The sequence below is a fragment of the Muntiacus reevesi genome, chromosome 7 (assembly GCF_963930625.1).
Source record: "Muntiacus reevesi chromosome 7, mMunRee1.1, whole genome shotgun sequence".
Taxonomy (NCBI): domain Eukaryota; kingdom Metazoa; phylum Chordata; class Mammalia; order Artiodactyla; family Cervidae; genus Muntiacus; species Muntiacus reevesi.
Window position 1 is genome coordinate 15,103,615 of NC_089255.1, and position 27,154 is coordinate 15,130,768.

General features: G+C 48.4%; 1 protein-coding gene across 1 annotated transcript in view; it reads right to left on the reverse strand.

Moving 5' to 3' along the window:
• ITGA11 (integrin subunit alpha 11) overlaps positions 1–23,445 on the reverse strand; it is a 129,975-nt gene extending 106,530 nt beyond the window's left edge. Inside the window, exon 1 of the mRNA XM_065940826.1 lies at positions 23,129–23,445. Within this exon, the coding sequence (XP_065796898.1) occupies positions 23,129–23,180 (52 nt within the window). The 5' untranslated portion in view covers positions 23,181–23,445. The remainder of the gene's footprint in view (positions 1–23,128) is intronic.
• Between the last annotated feature and the right edge of the window lie 3,709 nt (positions 23,446–27,154).

Here is a 27,154-nt window from a genome sequence, read left to right on the forward strand (position 1 = left end):
ATGGTACTAAAGAATTTATTTACAGAGCAGCAATGGAGAAACAGACATAGAAGATAGACTTATGGACATGGGGAGAGGGGAGGAGAGGGTGAGATGTATGGAAAGACTAACATGGAAACTTGTATTACTATATGTAAAATAGATAGCCAACGGGAATTTGCTGTATGGCTCAGGAAACTCAAACAGGGGCTCTAGAAGGGTGGGAGATAGGAGGAAGGTTCAAAAGGGAGTGGATATATGTATATCTACGGCTGATTCATGTTGAGGTTTGACAGAAAACAATTATCCTGTAAAGCAATTATCCTTCAATAAAAAATAAAAAAATTTAAAAAAAACAGAAAAAAATAAAAGAATGAACAAGTGAATGAATGGCTAAGGATGAGCTCATCAGAAATGGCTACCCACTCCAGTGTTCTTGCCTGGAGAATTCCATGGACAGAGGAGCCTGGTGGGCTACAGTCCGTGGGGTCGCACAGAGTCAGACACAGCTGAGCGACTGAGCATGCACTGCACATCTGAGAAGGACGTGAGCAGATGGGACACAGCCTTCCCTTTGCCCACAGCCCCCCCTGTCCACTCACCCTCTGCTCTCCAGCCAGGCTCTGGGCGCCCCCAAGATACACGCTGGGTGCCTGACCTGCCGACCTCTCTCCCCTACTCCAGCATCCTTCTTTCATCAGAAAATGGTTCTGGGCCTTCCCTGGTGGCCCACTGGTTAGGAATTCACCTGCCAGTGCAGGGGACACAGGATGGATCCCTGGTCCAGGAAGATCCCACATACCACAGGGCACCTAAGCCTGCCACAGCTGTGGAAGCCGGAGCACCTAGAGCCCGTGCTCCGCAACAAGAGCAACCACTGCGCTGAGAAGCCCGCACACCACGACGAGAAGTAGCCCCTGCTAGCCACAACTGCAGAAAGCCTGTGAGTGAAGTGAAGTCGCTCAGTCGTGTCCGACTCTTTGCAACCGCATGGACTGTAGCCTACCAGGCTTCTCTGTGCAAGGGATTTTCCAGAGTACCGGAGTGGGTTGCCATTTCCTTCTCCAGGGGACCTTCCTGACCCAGGGATCGAACCCGGGTGTCCTGCATTGCGGGTAGACACTTTACCCTCTGCGTCACCAGGGAAGATTCGAGAAAGCCTGTGAGCAGCAAGGAAAACCCAGCACAGCCAAAAAAATAAAATGAAATAAATAAATAAATTTTTTCAAGTGGTTCTGTTCCCCTAGTGTCGTATTTTGTACTATACAAACACATGCTCGCTAATGTGTGACTTATCAAAACATCCCCTCAACTCTCCAAAGCATTCACAGCCCTATAGAAGGAAGAATTCTCTAAGTCAGAAGCCAACAGACATGGGCTGGGCAGTCTTTTTCAGGGGGAGCTCCATCGCTAAGGGTCTGAGGAGGAGACCAAATGCTTGCTGGGGGCAGGTGGATGCGGTTGAATAGAGACCCTCACATCAGCATCCAGAGCGGGGAGATGGAAAGTCGGAGCAAGGGCTGGTGAGAGCAAAAATCTGCCCTTTAGATTTTTTTTTTTAAAAACCAGGAGTCTGCCAATGTGTTGGTTAAGCAGATGTCAAGCTCATGGAAAACAGGCCTAGAAATTGGAAACAGAAACACCATGCTGAAATTTGCTGTAATTAACATTGTTTTCACTCCCAGCTTTGGACAGCCATCACCTGCCTTCAGAGAACACACGGATCACCTCTGTCAGGAATAAGACTCACAGTTTTATGAAAGCCAGTGGATTTTTCTGCCTTACATCATTTATCTTTCTCTCTAGGTAGAGACATTGATCAAAATGGAGCTCTTTCTTTAAACTTTCAAGAGCTGCTCTGAAGAATTTTAAAACACAGCAGCAGTGACATGATGAATTCCTGTTGTGATGGCCTAGAGGGGTGGGATGCGGGGAGGGGAGGAAGGTTCCCGATGGAGGGGATAGATGTATAATTACAGCTGATTTGTGTTGTTGTACAGCAGAGACCAACACAACATTATAAAAATTAAAAAACAAAAAATTTAAAAAAAAAAAAAGAAAAACAAAGTATTGCATAGATACAGATCTTGTGTGTATAGCAAGCTGAATAAAAAGTCAGAAGTATGCAAAAAAAAAAAAGTACAATGAAGTCTTGATTAACTAAAACACACACACATACCCCAAGCTGTGTGGAAAACTGGAATCAGGAGATGTGACCCCAAATATACACCTTAGTATCTGGCTGAGTGTGGTGTGCCTTGGCTGCTGCCTTCCTCCAGTCACTCCAAAGTGGCCTGGGCTCCTGAGGACCCCAGACCACACCCCAGCCCAGCCCAGCCCTGCCTTCTGAGTCCCACGACCAACATCCAGCTGCCCCTAGAACACTGAGCATCCCTCACTTCACAGGACCGAAGAGGTACCTGAGGTTTTCTCTTCCAAACTGAATCTCCCCATCAATGCACTTGGCGTTACCACCCACCCCGCTGCTCTAGTCAGAAGCTTGGAGGTCCTTCCTCAGGATTTTCCTCCCCTTCCCATCAGCAAACCCTGCAGGTTCTACCCCCTCCAGCCCTCTCAAGTCCACTCTTCTCTATTTCCTCTGACATCACCTGGTCTGAGTTATTCTCATCCTTTTCTGCCTGGACTTAAACACCAGTCTTCTAACTGGTGACTCGATTCCAGGGTGATCTTTTAAAAATGCCAACCAGATCCTAGTATTTTGCTGCTTCAAACCCTCCAGGGTCCTCCCACTACATGTAGGGTGGATTCCAGACCCTTTCCCAAGACCCACCAGGCCATGTAGGATCTGTCTGCTTCTGCGCCACAAATTACATCACTTGCGGCTTCTAGACACACTGCCTTCCTCCCTGCTCCTCAAACCAAGCTCTTTCCACCTCAAGGTCTTTCCCATATCTTTGCTCAGGCACCCCTTCTCAATCTGTAGTTTTTTTCGTTTTTGTTTTTGGCTGCACCACGCAGTCTACGGGATCTTGGTTCCCTGACCGGAGTTTGAGCCTCTGTCCCCTGTACTGGAAGTGTGTAGTCTTAACCAGAAGTCCCTCAACCTCCAGTTTTAATGTCACAGCCTGGGACAAATCTTCCTGACCATGCTATGGAGAATCCATTACTCTCCCTCAAAGCATCTTCTTTACTTCTTTTATAGTCAAAGATAATTATAGCTGGCTACAGAGCTATTTGTTTATTCTCCCACTGGAGTTTAAGTTCCACAAAGGAAGGGGCGAGTGGTGTGCTGGACTCTTCTCACAAGAGACAATTGTGTACAATCTTTCCGCTCAGTGATGGCTGTTGGTAGCTTAAAGTTGATTTGAAGATGTGATTACACCACAGTCATTGGCAAATGCTACAAAGAAGGACTCTCCACGCCATCCCAAGAGCCAGAGTCAGTTATTACACATTTCCCAGCACTCCACTGAAGAGATTGTATCTGCCTCTCTCCGCACTTAATCCTCAGGATCTAGAACAATGTCTAGCACACAACAGAAGCTCAGTTTGCACCTGTGGACTTATCAGACAATATGAGACCAAAAAGAGAGAGAGCGCCTAGAAATATTCAGGCCTCTGAGAACCTCACTAACCCCACACACAAACCTGCCAACAAGAAGTAGAAGGCGAACTTGATAGTCAGAGCCTCAGGAAGGGAGGGAAGTCAGAGCACTGAATTTGGCTTCAGAAGCCCTAGTTCTAATCCCAGCACAGCTTCTAACTTGTTTTTATGACTCTGGACCAATTTCTTCCCCTCCCTGGCCCTCAGTTTCTTAACCTGTAACAAGTACACACTGGACTAGATGCTGTATCTCTAAGTCCCTGTGTCGGATTTAATGAAGCCTGTTCATGTACTCTGTTACCAGTTTCTTTATCTGTCACTCCCTGGGTCACTGCACTACACTTCACAATGGCAGAGGGGGCTGTTTATGCTGTATTGAGTTGGCTTTTTGGCTTTTGGGACTTGCTGTAGGCGAAAGACAAATCTGAACGGACTTTTTGGCCAACCTAATAACAGACTGAGTTTACCCAGCCTGCAGAGCTGTACGTGGCGGCTTTGCCCACTTTTGATCCTGGCCACTGGTCATTTCAAGGGGAGACGAATTGGACAGTGAGTTCCTCCCTTTCCTAACAAACTAACCAGCTCAAAGAGTTCAGACAGTTTGCTATTGGTTTTCCAGCTCCTAAGATTGTCTCCTGCTTGTCATGGAGTGTGCAGATCAAGAGCTTTGGGCATCTGAGGTCAGTGCCAGTCCAGGGGGTGTTTGGACAAAGTAAGAACAAGACAAGGCTCGGGATATGCAATTTGTGGCAAGGCTTTCCCTTGGAAGAGAGGAAGCAGGGCAATGAGGACTCAGAGAACTGTGGGCCTGTCTGCCCCTGGTCTTTGAATGCGAACTAAAAAAAGGAATTGTGGGGGCCCGTCCCTTTCAAGCCTGCAGGGTCCACCCTACAAAGGATACACCCCACCCATTTGAAAAGTTCTCTGTCTGCATAGAGCTCAATATAAATGCACCAGAACCCAAGCTAAGCTGGATGCTATTGGCTAGGCTTGGTGGGGATTGAGGACGCTGAGGAACGGAATTGCTTTCGTTCTGGGCATGATGCAGAAGCCCTTTGGTTTTTGGTATAAGTCAGTTAATTATGATTCCAAAATGACCCCAATGTCTAATACCACTTTTACAACCTTAGAAGAATTAAGGGCTCAGGACTCCATCTGCCTTTGCTAGAAAACAAAGGCCTGTCTTGTGAGATCGTGAGTCCCCTGTCATTGAAAGAATACAAGTCAAGGACTCTGAAGCCCAGGACTCCTCTGAAGCCCAGGACTCCTCATGAACATGTGGATGAGGAAGAGACAGTCATGCAGTGGGTCCATCTATGTTCTAGATGAAGTTGTTTTAAAATAGAATTATAGTGTGAACTGGTGCAGGCACTATGGAAAACAGTATGTAGTTTTCTCAAAAAACTAAAAACAGTTTCCACATGACCCAGCAATCCTACTCCTGGGTATATATCTAGACAAAACTCTAATTCAAGAAGATACATGCAGCCCTATGTTCATAGTGGCACCATTCACAATAGCCAAGACATGGAAGCAACCTAAATGTTCATCAGCAGATGAGTGGATAAAGAAGATGTGCTACGAATACACAATGGACTACTGCTCAGCCATGAAAAAGAATGAAATGATGCCATTTGCAGCAACATGGATGGACCTAGAGATTATCATTCTAAGTCAGTAAAACAGAGAAAGACAAAGACCATAGGATACCTCTGCATACCTTTAGGTGTGGAATCTAAAATATGACATAAATGAACTTATCTATGAAAAAGAAACAGACTCACAGACAGAACAGACCTGTGGTTGTCAGGGGGAAGACAGGGTGGGGGAGTGATGGACTGGGAACTTGGGATTAGCAGATTCCAATCCCAAAGAAAGGCAATGCCAAAGAATGCTCACGCTATCGCACAATTGCACTCATCTCACACGCTAGTAAAGTAATGCTCAAAATTCTCCAAGCCAGGCTTCAGCCATACCTGAACCATGAACTTCCAGATGTTCAGCTGGTTTTAGAAAAGCCAGAGGAACCAGAGATCAAATTGCCAATATCCACTGGATCATCGAAAAAGCAAAAGAGTTCAGAAAAACATCTATTTCTGCTTTATTGACTATGCCAAAGCCTTTGACTGTGTGGATCATGATAAACTGTGGAAAACTCTGAAAGAGATGGGCATACCAGACCACCTGACCTACCTCTTGAGAAACCTGTATGCAGGTCAGGAAGCAACAGATAGAACTGGACATGGACAAACAGAGTGGTTCCAAATAGGAAAAGGAGTACGTCAAGACTGTATATTGTCACCCTGCTTATTTAACTTATATGCAGAGTACATCATGAAAAACGCTGGGCTGGATGAGCACAAGCTGGAATCAAGATTGCTGGGAGAAATATCAATAACCTCAGACATGCAGATGATACCACCCTTATGGCAGAGAGTGAAGAAGAACTAAAGATCCTCTTGATGAAAGTGAAAGAGGAGAGTGAAAAAGTTGGCTTAAAGCTCAACATTCAGAAAACTAAGATCATGGCATCTGGTCTCATCACTTCATGGCAAATAGATGGGGAAACAGTGGAAACAGTGGCTGACTTTATTTTTGGGGCTCCAAAATCACTGCAGATGATGATTGCAGATGTGAAATTAAAAGACGCTTACTCCTTGGAAGGAAAGATATGACCAACTTAGACAGCATATTAAAAAGCAGAGACATTACTTTGCCAACAAAGGTCTATCTTGTTAAGGCTATTGTTTTTCCAGTAGTCATGTATGGATATGAGAGTTGGACTATAAAGAAAGCTGAGCGCTGAAGAATTGATGCTTTTGAACTGTGGTATTGAAGAAGACTCTTGAGAGTCCCTTGGACTGCAAGGAGATCCAACCAGTCCATCCTAAAGGGGATCAGTCCTGGGTGTTCATTGGAAGGACTAATATTGAAGCTGAAACTCCAATACTTTGGCCACCTGAAGCGAAGAGCTGACTCATTTGAAAAGACCCTGATGCTGGGAAAGGTTGAGGGCAGGAGAAGGGGATGACAGAAGATGAAATGCTTGGATCGCATCACCGACTCAATGGACATGAGTTTGGGTAAATTCCGGGAGTTGGTGATGGACAGGGAGGCCTAGTGTGCTGCGGTTCCTGGGGTCGCAAAGAGTTGGACACGACTGAGCGACTGAACTGAATTGAACTGAACTGATGCAGAATATTATACAGCATGGATAAGCAAAGTCCTACTGTATGGCACAGGGAACTATATTCAATATCCTGTTACAAGTCATAATGGGAAAGAATATGAAAGAGAATGTATATGTATGTATAACTGAATGTATATGTATAAATGAATCACTCCACTATACAGCAGAAATTAAAACAACATTGTAAATTAACTATACTGCAATAAAAATAAGTTTAAAATAAAATAAAATTAAAAAGAATTTCTGTTGTCAACTTCTTTCTCATGTAACACGTAGCTTTACAACCAGAGGGAAAACTCTGGCTCAGGAAATGTTCACAGAAGCATGGAAGCACAGCCCCCAAGGAGCTTTCATAAACAGGAAGGCCAAACATTTATTTTAGAAGTGATTGAATGGAAGTCTTAAGAGGGCACATGGCTAATTTAAGTTTAGAATTGGAGCCTGAACTTGACCCAGAAGTCTTTATCCACGGTCCAGGGCTTTTTCATGACCCTGGGCTTGGAAGGTCAAGTTAGTGAGAGATACAATCCAGTCCCAGGCTTTGGTTTCCACATCTGTAACACTCAGGGTTGGCCCAGATTGGTCCATTTGGGGTAAGTCCTGGCTGATTTCAAATAGCCTTTCCTATAAAGTCTATATGAGGCAGGGGAGATCTAACGTTCTATTAGCTGTGAACTCCTCTGTTACTTCATTTCCAGTTGTTTTACTGTCCAGCAGGCTGTAAGGAGTCAAGGTTTAGAGAAGAGAAGTGTTGCCTGGTGGGAACTGCCTGGGGAAGTGTCAGGATCCTAGTAGTTAGAGGAAGGGCAGATGGTGCGATGCTCCACAGGGGAGGAGAAATAAGAGGGAAGGAGGTAAACAGTGCCCACTGCCCAAGGGACATGCAGCCTCGTGGAGAGTGGGAGTCCAGCTGATAAGATGACAGGTGAGAGATGCAGCTGAGGTGATACAGAAGTTCACAGAAATGTGATAGTCACTTTAGCAGAAGTCTGGGAGGGCTTCTCGGAAGAGGAGGCCTTTCTGGAGCTGTTAGGGCCTAGAGAAAGCAGCAACATCCTTTCCACTTTAACCTACATCCTCTAAGGACATTTGTTATGGAGATTTTTGGGCTTTCCTCTTCTTTCATGGAGACAAAAGACTTATTCGGACCACCCTCCCCAATGGTTTCTACACCACCCCTACCGCTCCCCCCCTCTCTTTCCCAACTCCAGGCCAGCCCCATGCTCAGCAAAGCTTTGATCTGGGGCTCTTGGCCTCTGGTTCCACATCAAAGCTCCCTCTGCCCTTGAGAGAGGGGCACCCTGGGCAGACCCCTCTCCCCCAGCCAGTCTCCATCAGCAGTGGGCACCAGTCCAGGGGAGCCGCTGCCAACCCAAACAGCACTGCAGAAAGAGTGAGGGACCTGGCTATCAGGTGGTGGGAAAGTGCACTCCTGGGCCTCACCCTGGGGAGGGCTGAGCACGAGAGAACATGGCCAAGCCTGCTAACTTCTCAGGACTCTTCCTGGCATGTGCCAAGGAGGTGCTAGCCCTGGCGGGGTCCTTGACCAAACCTCCAAGGAAAGACTTGCCTGGTGGTCTGGTGGTTAAAACTTTGCACTCCCAATGCTGGGGGCCTGGGGTTCAATCCCTGGTCAGGGAACTAGATCCTGCATGCTGCAACCAAGACCCAGCCAAATAAATAAATAGATATTTTTAAAAAGAAATAAACAGTAAAACAAACAAACCTCCAAACAGACAGAGCCAGGGTAGCTTAGAAATCATGCCACACATAAGTAGAGTTTAGATCTCTCTTGTCAAAAAAATCCCCCAGTCAAATCAGAGCCTCATTGCACTTCAGATCTGGATGAGTAAGGATGAGGGGACAGCTGTCCTTCCTGAGGGCTGCAAAGGGGGACCCAGTGTCCCCTACGGCACAGTGGGGGGAAAGAATTTAGGTGGGCCAAAGCAAACATTAAAACGACGCACTGATGTGCTTAATCACTTAATCAGGTCCAACTCTTTCTGACCCCATGGACTGTAGCCCACTAGGTTCCTCTGTCCATGGATTTTTCAGGCGAGAAATACTAGTGTGGGTTGCCATTTCCTTCTCCAGGGGATTTTCCCAACCCAGGGATCAAACCCCCGTCTGTCTCCTGTGTCTCCTGCATCGCAGGCAGATCCTTTACCCACTGAGCCATCTGGGAAAACTTGACAACTCATGTTTAATGGATATTAAAAAACTACAAGCAAATCAAAACTTAGATTTCACAGCAATTATTGTTTAGGATGAGGGTATGTGAAAAGCCTGAGTTAGTTGATTTAAAGTCAATTGAATGAATATTATTAAGTGAAAATATTCCAGATGTTACACAAATAGAGCCAGAGTTATGTGAGCAGTACAGGAAAAGCAGGAAAGGCGGTGGCCTTTGGAGATGATCAAACCTGGATTTGGAGTTTGGAACTCATCTTTATCGGCAGCTGCAAGACCTCAGGCAAGTCACATGACCTCTAGGAATTGCAGTTTCTGGCCTCAAACCTCCCTGGATTCAAATCCCAGGCTGTGACTTTATGACCCTGGTGATCTTGAGTAAATTACTTAATGACTTGCCTCAGTTCCCTCATCTTTGAAGTGGGGGAGATAACAGCACCCCTCATACAGGATTATCGAGATGAGTGCTCAGACAAAGGCTGATTCATGGAAGCTCTCAGTGACTGTTAGCAAGTAGTACACATTTAGGAGAGTACCCCATCCTTGCCACACTTGTCATTTGGTAATCAGTATTATTTCCAATGGTTTATACTAATTCTACAAGGTAGGCATTATCATTTCCATTATGCATTCCAAGGGGCTTCCCTGGTGGTTCAGATGGTAAAGAGTCTGTCTGCCGTGTGGGAGACCCAGGTTCAAGCCCTGACTTGGGAGACCCCCTGGAGAAGGAAATGGCAACCCGATTCAGTATTCTTGCCTGGAGAATCCCACGGACAGAGGAGCCTGGCAGGTTACAGTCCACGGGGTCGCAAAGAGTCAGACACAACCAAGCGACTAACACTTTCACATACATTCTAAAGAGAGAATGTGACCTACCCAAAGTCACACACTTATGAAGTACCAGGGCCATTATTCAAACCCCAAGTCAATGGCACATGCCCCTAATATGAACCTTGGTCTCAGGCTCAGTGTCCCCGCCTTTTCAATGGGTTTCACATCATGTCCCCAGTCACCAAGGCAGATTCTGATCTGGTGGTTCCCAGGAATTGGACCATAGCTTGGTCTACTACTAGGGTCTACTGTTCAGATCTTGCCATCTTCTCTGGGTGCTCCCAGCTCCTTCTGGGGTACCAGAGGACATGTCCACATTCTGTGGTCCACCGATGATGTCTGAATCACTACGCTTTTGTGGGAAAAGAGGCATTTTAAACTTCTGTTCCACCCCCATGTTCTCTGGGAAGTGCCGTTACATACCTAGGTTTTCATTGCGTAAAACATGTCCTATCCCATGTCTCCCTGTGTCCTCTCTGAGTCACAGTAAATAACACTGAATAGCATGGGGCCAGCTGGCCTGGGTTGCACGCTGTGAATGATTTGCCCCTCTCAAGGCCCTTCTCCCATCAAGAATCCCTCCTGCAAGACCTGCCCACTTATAACCACGACCACCCTCTTCTTGTTTAGAAAGAAAGTCTTTAATAACAAATGGCCTTGGAAGTGTCAGGAGCGAATGCCTAGGGGACTGGTGTCTTAAGAAAGGTGACTGGAGCTTGGGTGATACTTATCTCAAGGAGGAGTAACTACTGGGATTTCAGGCTGCTGCAGGCTGGGGGGAGGTTTTCATTGATTAATTCATTCATTTCACAATCACTTATCACTTGACTACTTTGGCCAGGCACTTCTCTGAACCTTGGGGTACACATGTAAAACCACATTCAAGAATCCACACTCTATACATCTGCATTTCTCTTGCTGTCCTGACACAGAAGCGGGAAAGGAGGGTGGGACAAACTGGGAAAGTAGCCCTGACACATATACACTATGATGTGCAAAAGAGGTAGCTAGTGGGAAGCGGCTCTACAGCTCAAGGAGCTCAGCCTAGAGCTCTCTGATGACCTAGAGGGGTGGGATTTGGTTTGGTGGGAGGGAGGTTCGAGAGGGAGGGGATATATGCATCCTTATGGCGGATTCACTTTGTTGTGCAGCATAAACTAACGCAAGGGTGTAAAGCGATTATGGGCTTCCTCAGTAGCTTAGTGGTAAAGAACCTGCCTGCCAATGCAGAAGACACAAGAGTAAAGGGTTCCATCCCTGGGTCGGGAAGATCCCCTGGAGGAGGAAATGGCAACTCACTCCAGTGTTCTTGTCTGGGAAATCCCGTGGACAGAGGAGCCTGGCAGGCTATAGTCCACAGAGTCACAAAGAGTCAGACACGACTAAAGACAGCACACACACAAAGCAATCACACTCCAGCAACAACGAGAAGAATCCTCGCTCTCATGATTACACGCTGTTGGAGGAGACAGACAATACACCAGGTGAATTTTTTAAAAATTGGTATTAATGCTTGAGAGTGAGGAATACTCCAGTGGGACCAAAGCAGGGGCTTATGTAAGGAAGTGCACACAGGAGAGGCTGACATTTTAGTTAGGGGAGCAGGAAAGGCCTCTGTGAGAGGAGGTGTTAGAGAAAAGACCTGAAGGAAGTGAGAGCGGCTCTTTGGTGGTGAGCATCCCAGGTGAAGCACCATCCCAGGTAGTGAGCATCCCAGGTGAAGCCCGAGGCGCCAGGTATGTTTCAAGAACATTCCAGAAACTGCGTGAGTGGAGCAGAAGGAGCAAGTGCGGGAGGAGTAGAGGATGAGGTCAGAAAGGCAGGGGAGCTGGATCCCACAGGTCTCTCACCCAGAGAAGAAGGAGAGCCCCAGGGGGTTTGGGGCGAAGAGACAGGACCTGATCTGATCTATATCCCAGCAGCAGCCCTCTGGCCACTGGAAGCAAGAGCTGAAGGGACAGGGAGGAGGCAGGGAGACCATTGGGTTGGCTGTGGCCACAAGCCATGGGAGCCTTTCTGGGTGCCCCCTCGGCAGCCCCCAGATCCCTGTCTGTCCCCTGGTCCTAGTCCTCCGGGCTGAGTAGAGGTGGAAAGAAGGATGGCAGACCAGAGCGTTCACACCAAGGATGATGTGATCAGCCCAGCTTACAGGCTGGGGGTGGAGGAGGGGTGAGCTTGAAGATGCGCTCCAAGGCCAGCAGATCCTCAGGGAAAAGAGAAGAAAGAGCAGGGACCATCTCAGTGACCATTCTGACCCATTTGGGACAACCAGAGGGGGCCCTCTTGCCGAGCCTGCCAGCATGTCTGCCCCTGGCTGGCCTCACCATCAACAGCAAGCACATTCCACAGCTGATGTTTGGCTTGTGGTCTGGTCTGGCCTTCTGGTTGGTTTCTTCTGCCCTGAAAGGCTTTTAAAATCAGAGTCTGGGTTCTCTTTAAGTTTGGGGCATGAATCACTGCTTCTGGGTCTGGAAAGGGGATGGAGGAACAGGAGGCCCCACGCCAGGAGTGTTTTCTGTCTCTCTCGCTCAGGCCCGAGCGACAGCAAGGCACACATATGGGCCAGGCTTCCAGTCAAAACATGCCGAGTCAGACTCCCTTCCAAGCACCCAGCCAACGTTTCCACCTGCCCCAAAGCCCTATAGGTTCACCACATCCAGAATCCACTCAACTTCCTCTTCCTTAAACGCCCCAGCCCCATATTCTCTCCTCTTCCTTCCCTGGGGACCAAGGATGTTCAGTCTGCCTCTCGCAGGTTCCTTTCTCCTCTCTCCTCTCACCATGTTTACACCAGGCTCTGGCATCCTCCTGCCTGGGTTGTAGCCGTCTTAGCAACCTCCTTGCTCCTAGCTGTTGTCCTGTCTCATTCAAATCCTGCCCCCCCCCCCCATATCCGCCCCACAAGGGAGCCTCTCAAGACAGATTAGAACATGCCTCTATGTGTGTGTGTTAGTCACTCAGCCATGTCTGATTCTCTACGACCCCATGGGCTGTAGACTGCCAGACTCCTCTGTTCACGGAATTCTCTAGGCAAAAATACTGAAAGTGGGTAGACATTCCCTCCTTCCCCTGGGGATCTTCCCAATCTAGAAATCGAACCTGGGTCTCCTGCATTGCAGGCAGATTCTTTACCATCTGAGCCACTAGGAAAGCCCAGAACATGCCTTTAACCTCCCCCTAAAACCTCCAATGGCTCCCATCTGCTACATCCAAATGCCTTAGTTGGCATTCAGTCCTCTCTCAGTGGCCTCAACCCACATTCCATTCTTGCAGTTCCCTACAGCACACACTCCAGCATCCTGCTGACCAACATCAGGCCATTTTTCAGATACACTCTCTACTCTTCCTACATCTCTTACAAATCATCTCTTTTTCAACTCTCAAATCCCAGAGTCTTTGTAGCTCTCTTACAGCTTTTATTACTTCCTCCTTTGTCTTAGTTATTTATCCAAAGATCTCTCTCCTATTAGGCCATAAACTGCTTGAAGGACAGGACTTATCTCTTATCTTTTATCCTCCAAAGAGCCTGGCAGAACACCTAATACAAGTCACTGTGTTAGGAGCTCTTGTGGATACTTCTGCAAAGAAACGTAAGACATCTATCTTGCCCTTAAACATCTTTCTGTTGACTTGGATAGACAGCTCTTTCATTCAACACACATTATGTGAGCAGTACAATGTCTGGCGGTCTTCTCAGGTGGCTCAGTGGTAAAAAAAAAAAAAAAAAAAAAAACTCGCCCGCCAAAGAAGGAGATGCAGAAGACTCGGGTTCGATAATCTGGGTCAGGAAGATCCCAGAGAAGGAAATGGCAACCCACTCCAGTATTCTTGCCTGGGAAATTCCATGGACAGAGGAACTGGTGGGCTTCAGTCCAGGGGATGGCAAAGAGTCAGACCTGACTGAAGCTACTGAGCATGCCCACACTGTGTCTGGCATTATGGGAGAGCTGAGGATAGAGAGACTGATAAGAGATATGGTCCCTGCTCTAGTCCAGTGGGGGCTATCCACTGTTCAGGCTATTATAATACTGGGTGGTGTCTGGGGGTTTAACACCATGGGAAAACAAGCATCTCAAGATTCATACCAGTGACTGATCCAAGGTCTGTCTGAGTCAGGTGCAATTTTCAGGAGGAAGACTTGAAGACTAAGTGGGAGACAAGAGAAAGGGGGGATCAGATCGGATACAGGGAATGATATGAGTGAAGGACAGAGACAGCTGGTGTGTTTGAGAAACTAAGAAGCTCAGTTTAGTGGAGGTGCCAGAGGGTGCTGTGAGCAGGGAGTCCTGAGTACAGGCAACTCAGGGTCTGGTGAGTTCTATCAAAGAGGCTAGACTCAACTTAAAAGCAACAGGGAGCCATTGAGGGCCTTAAGCAGAGGAAGTGACTACACACTCAGTTTGTGTTTAAGCTTCACTTCATCTGCTATTGAGGAAGGTCTGGGTGGATGGGGGCAGGAGGGAAGATGACACCTGAGTTTGTGCTGGGGCCTCAGGATGGTCCCAGGGGCTTTCTCCTCTGCCCTCCGGGCAAGCCTCCCCACTTTTTCCTGATAGAGCATCCCTTCCCCACCCCACTTGGGCTTCTCTTCGCCTGTTCGAATCCTGAGTCAGGTACCTCCTTTACCTGAATGCTCAGAATAGCTTCAGTGGGGCCCAGAATCACAGGGTCGGGGTGACTCTAATGGGCTTTGTCTAACCCTCTGATGGACACCTCTTGCCATGCCAGTCCATCTGCACGTGAGCAGTTCTGACCAGGATCCTTGGCCAAATAGGTGACCCTATGGCCCCTCTTGGGCTTTTGTTTGGCCCACGTGGGACCACACAGTGATCAATAGCTTATGACCCTGTGCGGGACACAGACAGGGTCACTAACAAATAGCCCTCCAACTACCAACCCCCATCCCAAATTCCACCTCGTGCCTCCGCCTCCCACACTCTGTTTCCACGTTGTGTCTCCAGCCCAGCTTGGCCATGAATCCTGTGAAACTGCAGGTGGGGGAGCTGGGCTGGAGAACTGGGAGACAGGAGACCTGGTTACATCTTGGCTGCACCACTGACAGTCGTGTGACCCTGAGCAAGTCATTCCCTTCCCTGGGAAGTGTTTTCTCTTCTGCTTGACTGGGGATTGGGTTTAGATGACACTGGTGGTTCTCAGGCTCAGCTGCCTGTTAGAACTCCTGCGGAGCTTTCAAAAATTCCAACGCTGGGCTCTACCATAGATAGTGATAGTGTGTTGTGGTGGGGCCCAGGCAAAGGTTTTGTTTTACACCATCATTCCCTTCTTCACCCAGGAATGAGTACCACTGGATCTGCTGATTGTCTGCAGACCAAGAGTGGGGGCTGAAGTGGGCAGGTAAAAAAAACCTGAGAAGTAATTCCTTATTTACAAGTATTAGCCTAGCAGGACCTCAGCAGGACCAATATCTCCGGCTGGTGGGAAGGTTAGGTGGCACTGGTGGTAAAGGGTCCACCTGCCAATGCAGGAGACAGAAGAGACTTGGGTTTGAGTCCTGGGCTGGGAAGATCCCCTGGAGGAGGGCATGGCAACCCACTCCAGTATTCTTGCCTGGAGAATTCCATGGACAGAGGAGCCTGGTAGGCTATAGTCCATAGGGTCCGACATGACTGAAGCGACTTAGCATGCATGCATGTGGAAAGGCCATTATTTTGAGTTTTGGTTTCTCGTGTTCATCAAGGGGGCTACTCCAGAGCTCAGCATCAGATGCTTGAAGTTCCCCCAGAAAGGCTCTCAAAGTGGTCTTGGGTTAGTAACTGGAAATAGAAACATCTTCTGAATCCCATGGCTTAAAAATCTTCCCACAGTCCTGGCTATGTGCCAGGGATCCTCTGCTATGTGCCAGGGATCCAGCTGCTCCAGGGATCCTCTGCGTCTACAGACACCAGCACTTTGCACCAGCGGCCTGTGTGTGATCTGTACCTCTCTGGCCTCACTGTGTTCCCTGAGGCAGAGGCTGGGCCTTATCTGATTTGGAATTTCCAGAACCTGGAGATGCCTGGGGTTTCGTGGGTGCTCAGTACATACTGGCCAGATGGACAACCCACTCAGTTTCTTCATGCGTCAAGAGGGATGCCGTGCCTTCCTTGCCAAATGATAAGCCTGAGAGGAGAGAACTCTGTGGGAAGTGGCTTAGGCCCCACACTCAGAAGGGGCCCCCTTGGTCTGATGCTGTGCTGTGGCCATCTTGAAATTCTTAATAGTTTTTAAACAAGGAGCCCTGTATTTTCATTTTGCACTAGGCCCCACAGATTATGTAGCTGGTCCTGTGTATGTGGTAAGTGGTGGGAATAAACTCAGAGAAGAGCTCTGTCTACATACTATTTATGGGACTTAATGATTGCCAGCAACCACTGAATATAAGGGGCTAAGGGATCCAGGAAAAGAGCAGTTCCTGTGGATGGAGAGGAGATAGACATAGCTTTGTGGTCTTCTTCCTGGCAGCAGGAGAAAGCAGCAGTCTGAGGGCTTGGGGACGGGCAAGGCAGGGCGAATGAGGGAGACTGGAGACACCCTCAGCAGTCTACGGAGAATGATTCCAAGGATCTTGTCCTACCTGCCTGCCACAGACGTAGAAAATCTACTATTAGAACTTCATTCCTATGGCTGAAGCAACGCTTTCTCCTTAAGTTCCTCTGATGAGTGTAGCAAATTAGGTTCCTAATCTCGTCTTTGATCAGAAGATCTGCCCTGGAGTTTCTATGTGATCTTGGGGAAATCATTTAATTTAAAGAAAATGTTTATTTATTTACCAGCACTGTGTCTTAGTTGTGGCAGGCGGGATCTTTAGTTGCACTGTGTGAACTCAGGTGTGGCGTGTGAACTCTGAGCTGAGACATGTGGGATCTAGTTTCCTGACCAGGGATCAAACCCAGGCCCCCTGCATCGGGAGCATGGAATCTTAGCCACTAGACCACCAGGGATGTCCCAGGAAATCACTTAACTTTGAAAAGCCTCTCTCTCCCCTCTCTATCTAATGGACATACCTCTGACCTCAGCTAGTCTGTTCTGACTGATAGAAAAAATGTACGGGAGTGTTCTTTGCAGACTGTTGGGAGTTACATCCACTTGGATTTTTCCATGGCCTTCCTGAGGCCCAGTCTGCAAAGAATCGAGTTCTGGAAATCTGCAGGGTCAGGATTCCTGGTAGCCTGACCCAGCTGGGTGATGCGGCTTGGGGAAGAAAGTTGTCAACCCCAGCTGCGGAGGCAGGAGCCCCTTCTCTCCGTGTCATCCTGTTTGGAATCCTAGAGAACATTGCTATAGCAACTTGCCTAACTCGCCCCACATGCCACGTGGAAAAACCTCTGCCTGCTTTAGAGCGGCATTACCAAACCACAGACTGGCTTCTCCTGTGTTACAGGATGAGGGCTCCCCTCATACACAAGGGTCTAGGTAGGAGGCATCTGACCAGTGATTGAGAAGTGAGCTAAAGGGTTGGACCGTGCCAGGAAGGTCTCTAGCCTCAACCATTTGGTCTCACCTATTTCAAATCCTGGTACCTCAGATTCCATCATTAGCCCCTTGTTCTTTGGCTCAAGCACAAGCCAGTTAAAATGCAAATCCCTTTGGGTAGGATCCATGAAGCTGTCACCATTCATTAGGACTGTTCAGCATGCATTAACTCATTGGGCCGGGAGCTCAGAGCAGGTTTTTATTAGGGGAAGTAGAGGCGGGAAAGGGAGAAGAGAAGTGCCCAGCCTGGACCCTGAGGATGGGCTGGAGAGGGAGTCAGAGTGCCCAGAGTATTGGGTCTTGGGGGCAGATGGGAGAGCCCTCCTTGGCCCTGAGTAGGAAGGCAAGTGAGGGAGAGAGGCTCTCATATTACAAGACACGGCATGAGGGCCACTTCTCACCAAGCCAACATTCTGACTGCGAAATCACTGTCCAGCTGAGTCTGAAGGAGGGAGCGGCCTCCCTGGGCCACTGACCCCATGAGGGTGGCCACTGTATACAGGCCTCACTTTCCCCGAGGACAGCATCTTCCAGGAAGAGCATCTTATTCATCTTTCTGTGCCCTCCAGGTCCACTTCCTGAAGAGACATTAGTTAGTTAGTGTTAGTAGCTCAGTTGTGACTCATTGCAACCCCATGGACTGTAGCTCTCCAGGTTCCTCAGCCCATGGGATTCTCCAGGCAAGAATACTGGAGTGGGTTGCCATTCCCTTCTCCAGGGGATCTTCCCAACCCAGGGACTGAACCCAGGTCTCCTGCACTGGAGGTGTATTCTTTACCATCTGAGCCACCAGGGAAGAGACATTATGCACGGATTAAAGGCAAACACCAAACGCCACCTCTTACTCAATCAGCAAGACCCCGGATGAGCTATTTAATGTCTCGTGTGTAACCTGATGATTGTGGCCACAACAAGGTCTAGTTGAGATGTGAGAAAGTGTTTGACACAGTGCCTGGTATCGATCAAGTGAGTGATGGGAAGGGTGATCCACAAACCACTACTGTTTGCTGAGGCAGTACTGGGTGCCAGACGCTGTACCAAACCCTTGATACGAATCAACCATAGATCATCTAAAGGACACATCAGCCTGTGAAGGTGTTATTCTACCCATTTTACACATGAAGGTTGAGTCTCAGAGAGGCTTATCCAGGGTCACCCAAGCAGAAAGGATTTGAACTCAGCTGGGTTCCCAGGTCACACATATGCTAATCATCACTCCTGCTCAGTAAGTGTGCAGGTGACAAGGGAAATGAGGGGCAGAGGTGGGGGGTGGGGTGGGAGGGGGGCATGTTTGACCACACTGGCTTTTTCCTCCAGGTGGGATTTTATTCATCTTGTGAAGACTATAAGTACACACCATGAAGACACTTCATGAAATTTTGTGCGGGGCTTATTTATTTTTGGTTTACAAGGTGACCCAACTGGAGTCTCCTCCCCTTCTCCCCTCACAGGTAACATTTTGGACTTTCACCTGGCGGGGTGGGGACAGTCTCATCTAGACCACAGCTCTCCAGAGCAAGCACTTCATACTGAGGGCATGTGGGTGACTTTGGAGCTCACAATTATTTCACGGAAAGTAGTTCCAAATGGCTGTGAATTCCTGATGGTAGCCCACAGTCTGGTGGTGGTCGGGTAGCATCATTAAGCTATAAGGGCAGCAGAGAGACCGTTTTCGAGATGGGTTGGTGCACATTTCAAGCTTGCTTCATAGCTGACCTTCCCTGAGTCAGCCAAAGGCTATCACTGCCTGGGGAGGACTATCATGGATCCTTTCTCTTTGGAGCTGGGATAGAACACTGTATGAACGGTCTGAAAGCTAGAGTGAGACAGTGATCTCCAAAGTCAGGCATTAAGAAGAGCAAAGAGGGCTTTTGGAATTTTCAATCTGAAAGCTAGAGTGAGACAGTGATCTCCAAAGTCAGGCATTAAGAAGAGCAAAGAGGGCTTTTGGAATTTTCAATCTGAAAGCTAGAGTGAGACAGTGATCTCCAAAGTCAGGCATTAAGAAGAGCAAAGAGGGCTTTTGGAATTTTCAAAAGTCCCTTCTTTATATCAAGAGCCAGGCCAGTCCAGCCCAGTGCATAGTTCTGTCCTAGGCAGTGAATGGAGAGGATGGAAGGGAAGTTCCCTGTTGCTGGAGGAAGCGATCACTACAGGAGGGAGAGGAAGAGGGTCACAGAAGGCAAAACAAAGGTGAGTTGCTGTCTGAGTTCCTCAGGGGCCCATGGCCCTGTGTGGGTGGGCTAGGAACAATGAGGATGGTGAGGAGACAGGCTTCCCACTCACAAGGGCCATCTGTGTGGGATGGTTCTTCTCTCCAACAACACAAAACCCTCCTGCCAGGATCACATTGACCTCAAAACAGCCTCAATGGCAACCCTTCTCCTCCAAGTTTCCATTATGATTAAGACTTCGGGCCAGGCCTTTGGGGAAAGAGAAGTTCAGGTTTATTTAGGGCCCTGGTATGCATGTTTCCACTGAGCTGCCAGTATCCCAGCACTTCCTCTAGACTTCTCTTACGAATTTGAGTTTGAAAGTTACAACTCTGCATCCTCAAATCCCTTATTCAATGGCTGGTACCTTGAGCAATGATGATGATGATGCTGGAGAAGAAAGACAAACTCCTAGCTGCTCAATGTGTGCCTGGAACTTTTCAAGTACTTAATATACATTATACATCTTTGGATACTCTGTAAGTTCTATTATTAATATTATCATCCCCATTTTGCAGATGAGAAAACTGAGGCACAGGGCTGGTTAGTAACTTGCCAAGGAAACAGAATCCCAGTTATCAGAGGTCAGACCCGTTCCAGGCAGTGAAAAGCCAGGACCTTCAGCCTGACATTGTGTCTGGTCTCCTTGTGTATCATCTGTCAGATAACAAGTGCTCAGTAATGGCTAAGGTTTTAAATTTTTTTTTCTGCTTCCAAACTGGGAGGAATTAATTTTTTTTTTTATTTTTAAAAATTTTGTCAAAGTATAGTTGATTTACAAGGTTATGTCTAATTTCTTGTACAGCAAAATGACTCATTCATATATTCTCTTCCATAATCGTCAGATGGGTCATGATAGGGAAGTTCTGCTCAGTGGGTCTGCTCTCTCAGAATGTCAGTTGCAGATGTCTTTGAACTTGTCTACTTTTTTTCTGACTTTCTTGATAGTTTTGCCCACTTCATCACCCTGCCCAGCCTGCAGCAGAAGCTCTGGAAGGATCAAGGCTCTGAACTCATAATGACTTCATGAGGACTTCCATCCCCCTACCACCCACCCCAACTTGGCCTTTGACAAGGTTCCTGCCCAGCTACACTGTGCCATCACCACCAGCAGGTAAGCTTCCTAGTAACCCTCACATTGAATCCATGTGATGCACAGATGGGAGATCAACATCAATCCTGTTCTGGAGCTGGGAAGATGGGCCCAATGATCTGTGTGACCCTTCTAATCTTCAGAGTCCCCACGGACCAGAGTCATCTTGGTGGTTTTCAAATACTCGCCTTTGGTTTCTTTAACTACTGTAGTTCCAGGAAATGACACTCTAATGTACAAACAGTCCCACTTGAATGTCTATCCATACTCTACAAATTCCTTCAAGGCCCAGTCCAAATGCTATCTCCTCCTCCAGGAAGCCTCCCTTGCTTATTCAAGCAGAATTGAACTTCCCCTGTTTGAGCTGCAGCCCTTAGCTTCTCTGTGCCACTCACTCCCCAGTGCATCTATCTCACTTTCCCTGGTCTCACCTTGTTCTCAGCTACAGGCAGGGCCCAGACTTGGGCCCCACCCCCAGCTGCTTGCAAGCAGATGTCATTCCAACATTGATTGATATGTTTAATGAATCCCATATTTCAAGAACTCAGACTGACCAGACATAACTCTGGAGTGGTTTTCTCCATATAAAGGGAGTTCTGAGTCACAAATCCTGTCCCTGTCCTTCACCCTACTCCCTTACCCACCATCCCCTTCATCCTTGCTTTACCATTATCATTATCAACCACTGATTCAACCCTACTGTTGACCAAGTGCTGTATTAACAACTTTTCTTATGGTGCAGCCTCACTTAATCAGGCCAACCACTCAGAATTTCTATCTCCATTCACAGAGGAGGAAACCTGTTGGAGAGACTGCATAACCTGCCTAAGGTGGGCGGCAGAGCCAGATGGGAAGCCAAGACTGATTTCAAAGGCTTTGCCTCTAGTATCCTGAAGTCTCTAGCCTATAAAGCAGCTGTGTGTGAGCTCAGCTGCTCAGTCATGTCCAACTCTTTGGAACCCCATGGACTGTAGCCCACCAGGCTCCTTTGTCCATGGGATTCTCCAGGCAAAAATACAGGTGTGGGTTACCATTTCATACTCCAGGGGATCTTCCCAACCCAGGGATTGAAACCATGTCTCCTCCATCTCCTGCACTGCAGGTGGATTCTTCACAACTGCAGCACCTGATCAGCCCCACAAAGCATCTACTTCAACTCAAGTTCTGACGGGCCCACGTATCTGGGATCACACAGGAGTGCATTCCCTTTTCCTGTGGCTGGATCTGCTAGTGACTTGAAGACAGTTCCTAGAGTTCCCCTCTTGCCTAAATGACCTAGAGAGGGCTTCACCTCTGCTTCAATCAGCTGGTTTCTAGATATACGCTCGCCTGGTTCCAGCTCTTCCCCTGCTGTTCCCAACTCTCCCTCCTCCCCAGCTTAAAGCATCTATGTTTGTTTTCAGCTGTGACTCTATGATCTGAACTGCACCCCACCAGCAGAGGCCCTTTCAAGTACAGAAGCTCCACTATAGACGGCCACAAGTGTGTACAGTGTTTCCAGTGGTATCCCGGGACTGGGGTGAAGTTCCTTGGGCTGGGGGCTCTCCACCTGCGCTCCTTGAGGGCGCCTCTCCCCCTGCCATCGCATCTGACTCTCACTACTGGCCCATCCCGGATCTGGAGCCCACGCAGAAGAGGAGGCTAGGCCCGGCGGCCAGTCCCGGAGGCGCTGGTCCCTGCCAGAGCACTGGGCCATGCCAAGGAGGGGTCCTGCTAGCTTTCTGGATTTGTAGAACAGCGCCTCTGTCTGCCGCCCCGGAGTGGCGGGTCTCACCAGGATGTCAGGTGTGGGGACTCCCCGCCCGGGTGCCCCGGTACGGAGAGCCCGGAGTGGCCTTTCGCTCCGGGCCGCTCGCCCCGCCGGCCCGGGGTCCCTACCGCGCCCGGACACCTGGAGCGCATTAGGCTGCGGCGCACGACGACCGCGGTCCCCAGCTTTATTGAATGAGCGCACAATTCTGAGCGCGGGTTGACGGGCAATGGCCCGTCCCTACTTCGAGAGTCAGGTAACGTTTTCGGGGGGCCCTGGACTGCCGAGCGGCGCCCCGCCGCCTTTGACTCGGCCACCGACGGCTCGCCACAGCCTGGGCGCCGACCGCCCCAAAGCTTCGCTCCGTCCAGGCCCGAGGGACTCTGGGCGGCTTTCAGCTCCAGGTCTCCCCCAGCACCCGCCTTCCCCTGGACCGCCGCACCCTGCTCCCGGCTCTTAGGGATGCTGCCTCCGCGAGCCTCGGCGCTGGCGGGACCCCGAGTGCACTCCATGGCGGTGCGGGACGCTCGATGGGGCTCTTGGAGAAAAGCAGACCGCCCGGAGGGGCCACCGGCCCTCGGCGCTTTTCAACTCGAGCCTCTTCAACTCTTCCCAAACACACCAAAGTCCCCGGTCCAGGCCGCCTCGGCGCGCCTCCCTCCTGTGTAGAACTTGGCGAGCCGCTTGACGGCAGGCACTTCCCGGGGGACCCACGTCCCCAAAAGCCGCGGAGGTCGGACCCTGGGAGCGCACCGCGACGGGCTCCTGGCCGCCGGACCCCAGGCCTCGGTGGGTCAGGGAGGGGCTCCCGGAGGCCAGGGTGGGGGTTAACAGGGGGACGTACCTGGCCACAGGCTGAGGGCCCAGGCCACCAGGAGGCCCCTGGGCAGGTCCATGGCCCGCGGCGCGGCGGCGGGGCCCGGTGCGGAGCGGCGGCGGGGGGCGGCGAGCCAGAGCGGCAGCCTCCTCTGCGCGGCGCCCCGAGCCTGCACTGCGCGCGGCGCCCGGTTCCCTGACAGCCGCGGCTCCTTCAGAGGAAGTGGGAGGGCTGGAGCGGCGGGGAGGGGCGCCGGGACACCGCGGGGCTCTGGCTGCGGTCCAGTCTCGGCCCCTCTGCCACCTGGGCAGGCGGCCGGCTGCGGCCTCGACGCGTCTCCAGATTTCTCCTTCTGCCCCCACCCCACTCCTGCCGTAGAAGACAATTCCAGAGAACCACCGCTCCTCGAACCACCTCGTCAGCGCCGTGCCTCCCTCCACACCACCACCACCGAATTCAGAGTCTGTTCAGGAGAAGTGACTTACAGTCCCACGTCCCAGAGGAAGGGGCTTCAGAAAGCTCAGAGGGGTGCCTCAGGTGACCTAGGGCCATGACTCGGGTCTCTCTTGGCCCAGAGGAGTGGATGTCCCTACAACGTCCATTCTGAGACACTCCCCTGCTCTCCTGTACCCTGGGGCTTGGAATGCAAAGCCACGGTTTTTCTCCTGACCCTGGAATAAATGCAGATCCCCCCTCTAACTCCACGGTGTCCTCCTCGCACGCCTGAGACATTCCAAAGCATCCAGGAGGACCCTGTGCCCACTGTTACCTTAACAGCGAAGCTTTTCTTTGGAACCCAGCTACCTTCCTTCCCAGCGCTTCTAACCACTCACTGACAGTTAAATTCAATGCACATTTTTTGCACAAGCTTTAAATCAGACCCTGGACCACAACCCGTGGGTGTGGAGGCTGGCCTTTCTAGAAAGGGAGACATCTGAGGCAGAGGGTAGGATGGCCAGTGTGGTGAAAACTAGAGTAGAGGTTCCACCTGACTTTCTCAGAAAAACCTTCTCTCCCCCTCCCCAGCCCCCATCCTCAGCAGGTAGGGTCCCCAGATACATGCGACTTCTCCCCCACTCATATCTTTTTCATTGAACTTAGTAGAAAAGCTTGACACTAATTAATGCAATTGTTTGATTAACTCTTCTCTCTCTGCCCAGACTGAAAACATCATTGAGGTAGAAATCTCTGGGTCACACTGAGCACTTAGCCCTCAGCACCCCAGGAACATAGTAAGTGGATGGATGAATGGATGGGTGGATGAGGGCAGATGGTATGTGGGTGCATAGAGTAGGGATTCTGATTGAGAGGGATCAGAAGGTTTCTCAGAGGAGGTGACATTTAGGCTAGGTTCCAGAGAACGAAGTGGGTTTTGAGAAGGCCCAGGTTCACACAAGAATAGTAGTGGGCATTATGCCCGCCACTGTAATGTCCCCATCCTCTTGCTAGCTACCCTGGTTTTTATTCTGGCATCCTCACCTCTGCCATTCAGCCAGTCTTTGGAGGAAGCCTCATTCTCTCTCTTTCTCTGGTGTGTGTGTGTGTGTGTTTGCACATGTGTTGGGGGAGGCATGTGGTTTAGGCTGAAATGAATCAGTGTATTGCCATCCCCAGCCATAGTTTAAGAAAGGGCAACATGAAAGAAGGAAGAAGCTTTTCTGGGAAATAAGCATTCTTGCTTCTAAAAGAGCCCTTAGAATGAACTAGGTAAGTAAGTAAGTATTTTCTCTCCTACCACTGCCTCCTCCCTCCCAGCTGGAGGGCCTGGAAGTTGATGGGGATCCAGGTGGGTCTGGGAAGACGATCTGGCCTTGGGATGAGGCTGGATGGCAAGATGGAGAAACCAAAGTCCCAGAGGGTCTTGTTGGTCCCCTGAATCAAGTCACCCTCTCAGTCCACAACCCTGAGCACTTTCCAGTTGTTTGACCAATGAATCCCCTTTATTGTTTAGGACTGGTTTAAGTCCAGATGCTTTGAACCTAGAGTATCCTGATAACAGCTCTCTGGCAGGCTGTAAACCACTTCCCCATCTCCCACAGATTCACACTTTGCTTAGTGTTCTCAAATTCCAAGAGCATGGGAATTGCCTGGAACATTTGCAAAGAAGTTTTCCTGAGATCAGGGAGCCCTGATAAGCACCATGGTCACTCTGCTGTGGAAGTGGGCTGAGGACCTTGCTCCCAGATTTGCTGAAGGGACTCTGCAGTGGGTGTGAAGCTTCTTGTCTTCAGATAATGACTCTGCCATTCATTAACGCACACTGTCTTCATCAGGGGCATGGAGCTTCTGAATATATGATGGGTGCCTTTGTGTTAATCTGGGATGATGACGTGGTGGGGGGGGAAATGTGTCTCATTTATTCTTTCAACACAGACTCAAGTGTCTACTCTGCCCTCGGGCCCTGCAAGTCAAACAAGAGAAGCTGAGAAGGCAAGACATCACCTGGTAGACAAATATATGATACCACTTATATGAGGACTCTTTTTAAAAAATGATACAAATGAACTTATTTATTAAACAGAAGCAGATTCACATATTTAGAGAATGAATTTGTGGTTACCGAGTGTGGGCTGGTGGGCGGAAGGGTGGGAGGACGGCTAGATCGGGAGTTTGGGATTGACGTGTACGCACTACTTTATTTAAAATAGATAACCAACAAGGACCTACTGTGCAGCACAGGAAACTCTGCTCAATATTTTATAATAACCTAAATGGGAAAAGAACTTGAAAAAGAATAAATACATGTGTAACTGAATCACTTTGCTGTATACCTGAAATTAATGTAACATTGTTTATCAACTATACTTCAATAGAAAATAAAAATGTTAAAAAAATTAATTTTCTATGGATACTTTTCTATAATAATAAATCAAAAAGACATAACCTTGTATTTATTGACATAATCTTTATTTAATCATTTGTTTAAATCATTTATTTTTTAATGATTATTGAACATTATGTAAATCACACAAATGTAAGATCCACATTCAGTCTGGAGAAGACCAGAGAATCGGATGAAGGGCTTTATGGAAGCTGGGGTTTGAATTAAATAAAGTAATACCATCATCCTTTATATGTCCTTGGCATGTTTATTTATTTTTTTATTGAGATGTAATTCACAACTATAATACTTGCTATTCATTTCAGCATTTTTTAGTATTGAGTTCGGATTTCACATTGTGGAAAAATCTGAACAAACTTTCTGGCCAACCCAACATAGTTCAAAAGTTGTGCAGCTATTACTACTAATTTCAGAACATTTTCATCACTCTAAAAAGAAACTAATCATTAATAGCCACTCTCAGTTTCCTCACCCCAATCCCTGTCAACCACTTGTCTACTTTCTGTCTTGTGGCTTTGTGTATTCTGGACACTGAGTAAATGGATCATGCAGTATGCGGCCTACTGTGTCTGACTTCTGTGACTTAGCGTAATGTTCCCAAGGCTCAGCCATACTCTAGCATTATCGGCATTTTGCTCCTTTTTATTGCCAAATAACATTCCATTATATGGCTATATCACACTCTGTTTATCCACTTATCAGGTGAGGGATATTTGGTTGTTTCCACTTTTTGACTATTATGAATGATGCTGCTATGAACATTTGTGTACCAGTTTTTGTGTGACATATATTTTCTTTTTTAAAAATTGAAGTATAGTTGGTTTACAATGTTGTGTTAGTTTCAGGTTTAAAGCAAAGTGATTCAGCTACATTTGTATCGATGTAGACATAATCTATTCTTTTTCAGATTATTTCCCCTTATAGATTATTATAAGATATCGAGTGTAGTTCTCTGTGATCATATGTTTTCAATTTTCGGGGATATATACCTAGGAGTAGAATTTCTGGGTCATATGGTAACTCTATTTTTAATCATTTGAGGAACTGCCAGACTGTTTTCACAGTGGTTGTACTATTTTACATTCCCACCAGCAATGCACAAGGGCTGTATATGATATTTTACTAATTTTGAAATCTCTTTCACACTTCTGATCTCATTTAATAATGATAGTAACAACAAGAATAATAAAGTATGTCACAAGGGTCCTGCA